Here is an 11,917-nt window from a genome sequence, read left to right as displayed (position 1 = left end):
ATCCCTCCTGTCAAACCCCTTGGGTCTGGCTGGGTGCTTTCCTAAGTCCCCCTGGCATCTCTCCACAGGCTCAGCCCGTCCCTTCCTTTCCTACTTGGTGCCAGCTGCCCCAGGGCCAGAAGTCTTTGCTGAGCAGTTTTGGAGCCACTCTGCCTCTGCCTCCCCCCACTCAGCTCGGTGCTGTCCTCCACCTTCCCACCTGTGCAGTAACGTGGTTCTTCTCCCTAGCTAGTTTCCAGGCTCTCAATGCAGTGCACAGAGCAGGAACTTACTTAACACTTTGTGACTTCACTGAAGAAATGAGAGGTAGTTAAAAAACAAAAACCAACTCCTCCCCCCAAAACCTGAGAGATAGATGTTTGAATGTGCTGGCACCGGGTCCCTGGGACAGAGCAAGGGCTTTTGGGAATGTCATCCTGGAAGGAACCTGGCAACCAGAGACCTCCTGACGAAGATAGGAAATGCCTGGGGACTCTGTCTCAGAAGACCATTGAATTGTCACCACCACCACCTTCATTTCCATTTAAAATTTTATTACATCAAAAGAAAAAAAAAAAAAAACAACCCTCCACAAAACAAACTCTAACTCTAAACCAACTCAACAACGGAAGATTATTCTCCAGGTATAACTAATGCCTTTCCCATCCCAAACAACCTTACATTAAAAAATCCAAAAGAAATAAAAATGCCAGCTTCAAAAATATTTATCCAAAAAGTAAGGCATTCACTTTACGAAACAAACAGACAAATAAACCCCAACAATTGAAGGAGGGATGGAGGTTGGAGGAATGAGAAGAGGGAACAAGAGGATGGTCCCCTGACCCACCAGGGGCCAGCCCCAGCCCACCTGGGGTCCACTCAGAAGGGACCAGAACTCAAACTAAACCTGACATCTCACCAACCTTGGGGGGGTAGGGGTGTCAGGCAGGTGAGGAGGGAAGCTGGGAGAGCCAAGCAAGCCAGGAGGATTCCCCACATATTCTAGTCTAAGCAGATAGTACGCGGAGGTAGGGAAGGGGGGACTCCTGCTTAGCACAGCAGGTATGGCAGGGAGGCTGCAAGGCCCAGGGTAAACACGGTGGCCTTCCTCTGGAGGGCAGGGAAAGGCACCCTCTGCCCACAGGACGGCCAGAAGTCCGTATACCAAAGAGAACATGTCTCCAAGATGGGTACCTTCAGCCACTGCCCTTTCATCCTGCGTGGGAGGCTGTCTGAAGACAGGGGGCAGCGGTGGGATCAGAAAGGGGGGGTGTTGGGGTTGGGGGAGGAAGAAGGAACTGGCCTTCAGAAGACACTCCCTCCCCAGTCTCCGAGGTTAGGGGATGGGCACTTCTGGGAGGTGGGTGAGAAAGCACCCTCCATTCCAGGAAGGTTTTTCATACCAAGTCTGTCCTGAGGGCTAGAAATCAGGGAGTATTTTTAGGTCCAGTTCTTGGATGGGAGGCGATTTAAGGCTGATTTGGCTTGGCTTTCGGGCCTGAAGGGCTGAGGGAGCCCTCACACCAGTTGGTCCCACAGCCAAGCCGGAGAGGAGAGTGAGGGCAGGCATGATGGGGGTGCTGGCAGTGCTGGCTCCATGGGGGTGTGTTGGGGCTGTAGCTGCAGGGGTAATGGAGTGACCGCTCCTCGGTGGAGCAGGGAGGGAGGAGGAGCTGAGCAGCTTTGCCATTAGGAGAGAAATGTCCACTACATTGAAAATAAGAAGACTTTCTGGCTTCAAGAAGCTTTGGCACCGAGTGGGGGTCAGGATGCAGGAGAGAGGGGCAGGGCTGGGTTTCCGCAATCTGAGCCTTTCCCAATCTGTTCCACAGGCCTGGCTTGGGGCTAGGAGGAGGGGGCAGTTCTCCTGATCATTGGTCCATAGCTCAGTAGGGAGGTGGTGTCCTGACAGGAACCTTGCTCTGGACAGGGAGCCCAAGCTGGGGTGGGGGTATGTTACCATGAGGAGGGAGAGAGGAGAGGGTGAGAGGGAAGTATCGCTCTGATTTCTTGGGTCCCTAGTGAAGGGAGGGTGATATAGCTCTCTCCAGCTGACCTTTAATGATGACAGATTTGCTTGAGTCTGTCCCTCCCCAACTGATTCACTGTTGTTCCGTTCCAGTTCTCTGAGCAGAGGCCTCTGTTGGGCTCAGGAATGGGGTGGGGGGAAGGCAGTATTGAACTGGGCTCCCAAGGATGCAAGTGGAGGAGTGCGGAAGGCCCTGTAGGGTATCCCCAGCAGCTCCACACTTCTCCCACTGCTTAGAGCAGCCCTAGTGAGGGTGCTGGATACAGGCCCTGGTGCTGAGAGGCTGGTTCTTTGGGTACAAATGTCAATGTCTTTGTTTATAGTTTCTTATCACACACACCCAGGTCCTGCCCCTGCTTGACAGAAGCAGAGGTGTGTGTGTGTGTGTGTGTGTGTGTGTGTGTGTGTGTTGGGGGGACCCAGGCAGGAAAGGAGGGCAAGAGGGAGTGTAGGAGGGAGGAGCCAGCTGAGAGGGGATGGCAGTCCTCAGGGCTGGGGCTGCTCCTTGTCCTTGGAGGCAGTGGGTTGGTAGATGGGCTGCCGCTGCTCCTCTGTGTCCTCATTCGTTTCCTCTGTCCTCGAGCCCGCATCCATCTCGGGGTACACAGCCACACACATCTTCTGGCTCACCAGGGTTAGCGACTCTATGGGAGGTTACCCAACAGGTCAGTGCTGAGCATCCCACCGACCCGGCCAAGCAGACCAAAAATCCCCTATGCCAGGTGTTGCCTCAGTAGGGCTCCCAGTGTCCTCAGGAGACTCCTATTCCAGGAGACAGCCACCTTGTCTCCTCCTGGATCTCGGGGCAGCCAGCAGACTGCCCTAGTCTTCCACCTTCCCTAAGCCTGGGCACCACCAGTTCGAGGCTCCCCACTGGCCTCTACTCAGAACAGCTCCTGCAGAATGGCTGTCAGGTTGCCTATGCCTCCAGGATTAGGGTCTGTGTGCAAACATCAGCAGTTCTCCTCTCCTCAGAAGTCTCTGGGAAGGCACCCACCCTTTCCTGCTTCATCTTCTTCTCCAGAGCTCTGTGCACTAGCCTAAGCCTCCTAGACCAAGAGACCTAACCCAGATGAGGAGATCTTCTAGCTACCCGGCACCTTTAACAACTCACCAATGAAGTTATTGAAACACTTGGGCTTGTGTTGCCAGTAAACACCCAGGAAATAGACAGGTACTCCCGTCAGCATGATGGCCAGGCCAGTGCCACACACCACGGGCTCCGACCACAGGCTAAAGATCAGCAGGAAGGCCCAGAACAGCAAGTAGATGATGGGGAACAGCAGGTTGATCTGTGGAGCAGACATGCTATTAGCTATGTGGACTCTGTGGCTCGCCAGGATCAGGGCATCCTCCTTCTTTTCTTTTTTTTTTTCCTCCTTCTTTTCAACCCACAGGGAAGTACCTTTGAGGGCAAAGGCTGGGCTTCACTCAGCTTTGTGGCTCCCACACCCTAAGCCCTGAAAATCAAGTGCTATGTCAATAAATATTGGTAAACTTAGGTACTGGGACAGTAGAGGAGGGGCAAACTAGGGAGAGGATGATCCTCACTGCCCATCTCTTTTCTCCTGGGCAGGCTCAAATAAGGCCTTATCATCTATGCCTCAGCCAGGGAAGCCCATGGGGACCGATAAGCTTGCTGGTATCCTGAGATATATATACATATGCTGAGGACCTAAAGTGGAGGAAAGGTGGAGAAATGAGTGAGGGGCAAGAAGGAAGTGGCCTGGTCTATCAGGCTCCTTCCCCTTCCCTGGTTCTAGGTAGGGCTCTCATCTGGGCACCATATGGCAAATGTCCATTTTTCTTGCCAGGACCAGTCTCAATGTTTTTCTCTCAAGCAATCTGAGATGATAAGTCTGCCAAGCTCTGAGAAGGCAGGAAACCTACCATAGTATAAGGTAGTCTGGGGCCTTGATTTTATTCAGAAAGAAGCATTAGCTCTATGGGCTTGTTGGCAATCTTGTTGGCCACAGGTGGGAGTTACCAGTAGAGTCTTCTTCAAGACTCTAGATTCAGCTGCCTTTCTCTTCCTTGTCATCTCCTCTCAGAGGGTATGCAAGGGTTGGGAGAGGGATGAGTTATCCTACCTTTTCATCCCTCTAGCAGGCTTTCTAAGAGTGGTAGGAAGGTGGTGGTGGAAAACAGATTTGGAGAGCTGGAATTCCTTAGCTAGAAGAATCTTCTGGAAGGATCTAGTCTCCTCTGTTTCCAGAATAGGATGGTTCAAATAGCTCAGGGCTGTACTCTAATTTGCAGGAGATCCTATACCGCTCTTGCATATTTTGTTCTGAGCAATCCCGTTCATCCCCATCACATAGTTATCTCTTGCAGCCATCAGTAGGCTCACCAGGAACCCTACTACATATAGGGCCATAGCAGTTTAAAAAGGGAGGCTTGTGGGGGGCTGCAGTGGGCTGGGAAGCTTCAAGGAAGAGGAGGAACATGAGGCCTATGTGGTCAAAGGTTCTAATTTGGATATAGGCAAATGGGAGAAGGAAACTCATTCTGGGATGGAGACATAGCTCAAGTGAACTCAGACACCTGGAGGGATGAGGAGGAGACTGGCTGTACCCGGGGGTTCAGGGAAATATTGGAAAGATAGGAAGCCTTGAAAAATCAACTGGAGTTCATAAGAGTCGTAGAAAACAAAGGAACCACCTGATGAAAGTATCATTTAATCTAACTTATTCTTCCAGCTACAATTTGCTCTGGTTCTGTCTCCAGTGGAAAATGGAAATGGGGATGCCTGGGTGGCTCAGCGGTTGAGCGCCTGCCTTCAACTCAGGGCGTGATCCCACAGTCCCGGGATTGAGTCCCACATCGGGCTCCCTGCATGGAGCCTGCTTCTCCCTCTGCCTGTGTCTCTGCCTCTCTCTGTGTCTCTAATGAGTAAATGAATAAAATCTTAAAAAAAGAAAAGAAAAGAAAATGGAAATGCCGTCCCCATTCATACATGGCCCTTGCTGTCCAAAGGGTCTGCTCCCATCACAGGGATAGTAGATCATATCTGTGGTCAGCAGCTGAGAACAAGCTGATTAAAAATCTCAGCTGCCGCTAAGACCAGTAGAGGAAGGGGAAGGGATCTCAAGGGGAGGTTCTCGCACCTTGATAGGGCGGGGGATATCAGGCTTCTTCCAGCGAAGAACTATCTGTCCAGCAATTGTGACTCCATAGAAGAGGTAGTTGATGAAGCCCACATAGTTGATGAGTGTGTACATGTCGCTGGTGACCAGCATCAGCAGGGTTGAGATGCACTGTGGGGAACGGGAGAAGCTCATCAGTGATCAGTAAGGTATTTGGACGCTGGTGCAGCTGTTTACAGGTCAGGGGACTGCCTCTAGGCAGATGATGCTATTTTATGATGACTGTCTCAAAATAGAGACTTTGCAGCCTCCCATAGTCACCCTGGCCATTGCTAACAACTTTCGTGCCAGGAAGTTCTTTCTCACTGTAGGAGTGATAATCAAAATATTTAACCAGTGGCATGGCACAGGCACTAACCAAATCAGAACAGATACTGGCTGTAAACAACTGGATTGGCCACACCAGCAGCACTAGCTCAGGGAAATATTTCTTCGCTGGTTGTAGCTCAAGCTAATTTAGGTGGGTCCCCCCACCATCCCCACACCTTAGGGAAGATTGTTAACTACAGATTAAAGCTTTATTTTTGCCCTCATCCTCTTCTGGCTGAGTCATCTTTTTATCTCTTTTTATTTCTTTTTATCATAAATAGTTATAAAGCATTTACTAGGTGGCAAGCCCTGTTCTTAGTGTTCTACAAATATTAACTCATTAAACTCTCATAACATTCTTGATAGGCTCCAGTATCCAACTTCAAAATCAGTTCTGTGGCTCTCTAGGAACCATGTTTGGCCCCTCTGCTCATTTGTTAATGCCAACAAAAGATTCAGTTCTCATGTAAGATCTGATGGTGAAAATAATCTAGAAGATTTTAATGGTTAAATAAGCCAGATACTGACTGGACTTGCCTTGCAGTCACAGTACTGTACCAAAGGTTAAAACTGGAAATAAGTCTGTGTCTCCCTGGGAGTACTAGGTGGTCTCCAGGCACCCTTCACAGCTAACCAATCACGAAGGCCTTCGTCCTGTATCTGAACATTCTGAAGCTCCCTCTAATGTACAATGAATGCACTTGATTCCTGAGAGTTCTGTTGTCCTGATCTAACTGCTTCTCTGATGGACCAAAGTCATTTTCAATATTTTTTTCAGGATCCAGAAAGAAAAAAAAAATTAAAAGACTCAGTGGGGACAAGTCTTTGCTTTTTCTTTTTACTCCCTAAATGATTCTACTCTGGGCCATTCTATCCTTATTTCTTCCCTATTCCAAGTTTCCTTTTCTCCATTTTTAGTTGCCGGTCTTCCTTTCTTATGATTTTTCTTATGTACCTGTAACGATGCATTTGTTTTAGCGATGTTGCCAGAGAGACAGACAGGCAGAGACTCCTGGGGCATGAAGACTGATGGGAGGGGTGGGGGTATATGAGACTGGCCAGGAGTGGGGGCCTGAAGCTGCGACCCTGTGGGTAACAGGTGCAGGGGAGAGCCAAGAGAGGAGGTTTCTTTCTGAGACCATAGAGTTGTGAGACAGTCACCTCAGTCTGACCCAAAAGGATGGGAGAATGGAAATGAGCCAGGGTGAGAGCCTAAAGGTGTTTCAGGACACAGGGTCTTTCCTTGTTATTTTTCTTAATATTCACACAGCCCATGTGTACCATCTGCCTGATTATCTAAGATTCAGTGAAACCTAGGAGTGGACCAGGAGGGTGACAGGGGTGTGCATGGGAAATGTGAACTCCTAGCTCAGAGCAAGTGCAAAGAGGGAGGGTGTGGGTAGGCCTGGCAGAAGGAGAGGCCCTTACTGTGAAGAGCAGGGCTGGGATTGGGGTGCAGCGCTTCACATGGATCATGGCCAACACGCTGGGAAGGTGGCCCTCTCTGGCTCCAGCAAAGAACAGCCTGGTAGAGAGAAAAGCAGGTCAGCCTGGGATGGCCCAGAGACCACCCAAGGAAGCTCCCTCCCCAGCCCAGTCTCCCTTATCCATACCCATCTTCTGCTCACATAGGAGCATCTCCTCCACCCCAACCAGGTACCCACCTTCTCATGCACACTCCAGCCCACTTGTCACAGGACCCATGTTTATAAGTGCAGGTGCAGGCAAGCCAGAGGCAGCCAGTGAATAATGGATGGACTCTGGGTGCATGGAGATCCTAAGTATGGTCTGGGTCTCCTGGGGTTACTGATAATTGTGCCTTCAGTTTATAGGTCTCACAAGACCTTAGTCCCTTTAAAAATGGGCTTCCCCCATCCTCATGGGATATAGGTTATTTGGTAGATGGGGACTAAACTGTCTGTCCATAGAAAGCCTTAAAAACATTGATAGTCTAGTCAGGAGGTAGTTGCCACTGCGGGGATGGAGAATGGAACCTGATGTGGGACTCGATTCCAGGACTCTGGGATCATGACCTGAGCTGAAGGCAGATGTTTAACCAACTGGTCCATGCAGGTACCCTAAATATTTATATTCTTTTTTTTTAAGATTTTATTTATTTATTCATGAAAGACAGAGAGAGAGAGCACAAGAGGCAGAGACAGAGGCAGAGGGAGAAGCAGGCTCCATGCAGGGAACCTGGCATGGAACTCGATCCCAGGTCTCCAGGATCAGGGCCTGGGCTGAAGGCGACACTAAACCACTGAGCCACCCGGGCTGCCCCCAAAATTTATACTCTTAAGCTACCTTTTCTATTCCCAAATAAGCCATCTAAAGGAAATAGTTAGTGAAAGTTATATATAAAAGATATTTTGATGATAAAATAAGATTGGAAATATCATAAACGCCCCAAAGTAAGAGATTGATTACATAAGTTATGATATATCTATAAAATGGGATATTTCACAGTCACAAGAATGTTTTGAAAAAAAAATCATTACATGAGGACATGCTCACAATACGATGTCAAATGGTAAGAGCAAGATTGAGAACTGTATGATTCCATACAGTATGATTCTAATTAATTTAGAAATTATGGTCATATAAAAAAAAAGATACCAACTGATTATCTCTGGGTGATGGGATTATGAGTAATTTTAATTTTCTTCCTTAGGCTTTATTAAAAAATTTAATTTCTAAAGTAGATATGAAATTTTTAGTTGGAATAAAAATGATTTTTTTTACCCTTTTTAAAAACTAAACTTTTTTTGTGTGATAATTATAGACTCACATGCAGTTGGAAGAAATAATACAGAGAGATCCTAGGTATCCACCTTGTTTCTACTGGTAACATACTGCCAAACTATAGTACAATATCATGACAATGTTGATGTTTAAAAGTTATTTTTAAAAAGATAAATTTTAACATAAAAGGGAGCCCTTCTTCCCCTTTCCCAGAGAAAAGAATATAATAAGCCATTGAGAGTCATTTACATATTAGTATGAATTAGACAGCTTTTTCTTTTCTCTAGGATTTTGTAGGGAGAAAGAAATACCTAAGAGGTAAGAGGAGGGAGATGGTGTAATGGGGACAGAAAGGCACAGAATCAGCACACTGTGTGTTCTGAAGAAAAAAAACCCTGTCACTTCCTTTGTAATTTGTGTGTGAGCAGGAGTGGAACTAACAACAGCAGTTTGGCAGAAGTGTGGGAGTTCATTATGGCCCCAAGTACATCACCTTCAATTGCCATCAACTACCTAGGCCACTGTTACTAGTTTCATGCAGCCACACAGCATTGTCCCTCTATGGTGCAGCCTCATGCGCTCAATGGAACCCCAGGTGCTCTGCGGGCCTCATCATGCACATAGCCAGGGCCCCGCATTCACATCCTTCCTCCACATGCAGCCAGGACCAAGTGTGATTGTCCAGGTCGGACAGGATTTGTAAGTGTCAAGTTCACAAGAGACAATCCATGTCCTGCTAGCTGACAACAGAGGAGACGATGACATTAAGCATGACACACGCGCACACACACCCCTATTTCTCAGGAAGGGTCATCCTCTCCATATACCAAATACAAAAGACTAAGAGAGAGGAAAAAAGGAGGGAAGGAGGAGGAAGGAAGGAAGGAACTGGAAAGATAAGCAGAGGAGGCCTCGTGGGTGAGCTGTGCTTCTAAATCAGAGGCCTCGTACACCAGGGCTGCCATGTCCTGCATGCACATACAGCTATACCGCATGCATGCAGACCGCTGCTTGGCCTGCCCGAGGGACAAACCCCACTCTAAAGTGACTGTAGCCAGTCACTCTCTTCCAATAGATCCCAGAGAGCCTCATGGGTCATTGCTCTTCCACTGCTCGCCCTCTGCTGGGGACTCCAGGTAGCCACTGCTCCTGTGTAACATGCACATGAGGTTGCTGTGGGTGAGTTTCATAGGGTCCTGGGGTACAGGGGACACCCACGCGCCCTCTTTCCTGCCCTGGGTCTTGAAAACATGGCACTCCCTTGACATTTTATGAGAGCTCCTCCCTGATGTAATAGGTGGCTTTGGAAGCAACTGAACTCACAGACTCATTGCTTTTGCTGTATTTTTCAAGTGGTACTGTGCTCTAGGGCCAAGGGAACTTTCCCAGAAATGTGATGGGACCCTTGAACACCACCAATGGAAACCATCCAGCATCTACTGGCCTCAATAGCTCATTCTGGAGATGGAGAGAAGAAATTCTGAGTAGGGGCCAGATTCCTTGGGGTATAGAGTCAGGAGCTAGGGATTCCTAGACCCACTTGAGCTTCTGGCTTCCCTGAGAGTTTGGGAGTTGGGGGCCTGGCTTTGGACAAATGCTCTCCTTCAGCTCTTCCCCACTTCCCTCACTTTACACCCTCTGCCTGAGTCTCCTGAGTGGCCATGGAAAGGCCGCCCACAGCCACCTGTCTAGAGCAGGGAGAATGATCCATCCCACCTGCAGGCTGGTCCCAGAACTTCCATGAGACGTCAGCCCAGAGGCCCAGGCTATGTCCCTTCTGGTTCCTTATAGAGTGGGGTTCCTTTCAAGCCAGTGTAGCCTGTTTGTAGGCAAGTAGCAAAGGGGCTCTGGGGGCTGCTGCTGAGACACTGTCCTGCTGCCAATCAGAGTGCCTAGACTGAGGCCTGATCAGGCAGCCTGGGACCTCCTCAGCCCTCTGCTCCTACTGAAATGAGGTGGGACAGGGCTTCTCATCACTACATGTGAAGCCACACACATCACAGGTAACCACATGAGCAGCACACACCCCTCTGCGTCCAAGCTGATACACAAATGCCCTTTTGTGAGCAATCACCCCCTAAAAGGGCACCACCCAGGTGCCCACACAGACCCCTGCTGATGGAGACAAGCCCCTTACGTATACACAGAGCGATATGCACAGCAGAATGGCCCGTCCCAGGAAGGACCGGGACAACACTCACCGGGAAGAGGTGAAGAGAGACCCATTGACTCCTCCAAATGTGGACAGGGCAACAGATATAGGCATGATCCAGGCCATGACCCCTAGGAGCTTCTCTCCAAATGTCTAGGAGAGAAAACAAGGGGATGAGCAGAAAAGGTGAGGTTACAACCCTCCACTTGTACATCACTGCTGGGAAGGCTCCCTCCCATCTCTACCCTTGCTGAGTCTTTCCTACTAGGGTCCTCACGGAGGGCTGCATGCCCCAGCCCCTCCTGTACCGTACCACCACTTCCCTTTCCACGGTAATCACACACAATGGGGATTTAATAAGTGTTTGGGGCTATTAACTGAAGAAGACAGTGCATGATGGTAAATAATAATAATAACAGTAATGATGATGATGTGTTAACATTTGTTCTCCTTGTTTTACAGATGAGGAAACTAAGGCACAAACTAATTAGGTAGCTTGCCTAAGATCACAAACTCAGGGAGTAGAGGGCCAGGATCAGAAGCCAGCTGTGTGAATCCAGGCCTCACGTACATTGTACACCAATTAGGCAGGTTGGGGTTCAAAGCTTAGTCCAGCAGTTTGGGGCTGCGAGACCTAGAGCAAGGTCCTTAATTTTAGAGACTCGGTTTTACCATCTGTAAAATAGAAATGGTTTCTAATTCATAGGGTGAGAATTTCTAAATGAAATAATAAGAAGGGAAACATGATAAGAACAAGCTACTATGTAGGCTGAGAAAGAGGCAGTAAAGCTATAGATTAGTCTGCCTATACGGAAGGAATGTAAAATGTCAAGGGCCTAGCCTTTTCTATATTCTCTGAGCCAAGGACAAACTCGATTTCTAGCACGTTATGGGGGGCGGGTTGTTTAGAATATTCTGCTGGGTTAGGTTGGTGGTCATGGAAATAGGCTGCCCCAGGACCCTGCAGCTCCTACTTATTTACAGTCTTTTGAGATGAAACATGTGATGACAGTTTGGCAAGGTGGTGTCAGGGTCCAGGTGAAGTCAGGTGAGGGGACTGCATAGTTCCCAGGTTTTCCCTGGGTATCAAAGACACCACTACCTCAGATCTGTATGATCTCTTTCCCCAAAGAGCACAGATCATTTCTACTTCCTAACTGTTTACTGCCACACACTTTTCCATGATGAGAGAAGGGATCAGGCTGCATGATTTCCAGAGGAAGAAACAAAGGCAGAGAAAAATGATGTTGTCTTGTGCAAGATTATATCTTTCTGAGGAGGAGCCTGCCTCCTTTATACAACCATCACATTTAGAGTTTAAAGTGCCCCAGATCAGGAGCTGGCAAACTTTTTCTGTAAAGGGCCATATAGTAAGTTATTTAGCTTTGCTGGCCATATAGCCTGTGGCAACTAGTTGGATCTGCTTTGTCACTGTTCTATATTCAATATGGCTGTCAGTTTGCGCCCGGGGCCCTGGACTTGTGGTTTCTGCTCTGAGAATTTGGGATGACTTCCAATTCCACAAATTCATGGATCAGGGAAAAGTGAGTGGGGCCAATC

The 11,917-nt window shown here is 48.5% G+C and overlaps 1 protein-coding gene across 2 annotated transcripts in view; it reads right to left on the bottom strand.

Moving 5' to 3' along the window:
- Positions 1–512: 512 nt before the first annotated feature.
- Positions 513–11,917, bottom strand: part of SLC7A8 (solute carrier family 7 member 8) — a 47,394-nt gene continuing 35,989 nt past the window's right edge. For both annotated transcript variants that reach the window (XM_041758877.1, XM_041758878.1), the window contains 5 exons: positions 10,407–10,510; positions 6,892–6,988; positions 5,116–5,265; positions 3,123–3,300; positions 513–2,652 (listed from right to left, as the gene is read on the bottom strand). In XM_041758877.1, coding sequence (XP_041614811.1) covers positions 2,495–2,652; positions 3,123–3,300; positions 5,116–5,265; positions 6,892–6,988; positions 10,407–10,510 — 687 coding nt within the window. In that variant the 3' untranslated portion in view covers positions 513–2,494. The remainder of the gene's footprint in view (positions 2,653–3,122; positions 3,301–5,115; positions 5,266–6,891; positions 6,989–10,406; positions 10,511–11,917) is intronic.

This window comes from Vulpes lagopus, chromosome 6 (genome assembly GCF_018345385.1).
Source record: "Vulpes lagopus strain Blue_001 chromosome 6, ASM1834538v1, whole genome shotgun sequence".
Taxonomy (NCBI): domain Eukaryota; kingdom Metazoa; phylum Chordata; class Mammalia; order Carnivora; family Canidae; genus Vulpes; species Vulpes lagopus.
The sequence above is the reverse complement of the archived record's forward strand: the minus strand, read 5'-3'. Positions and strand labels throughout refer to the sequence as shown.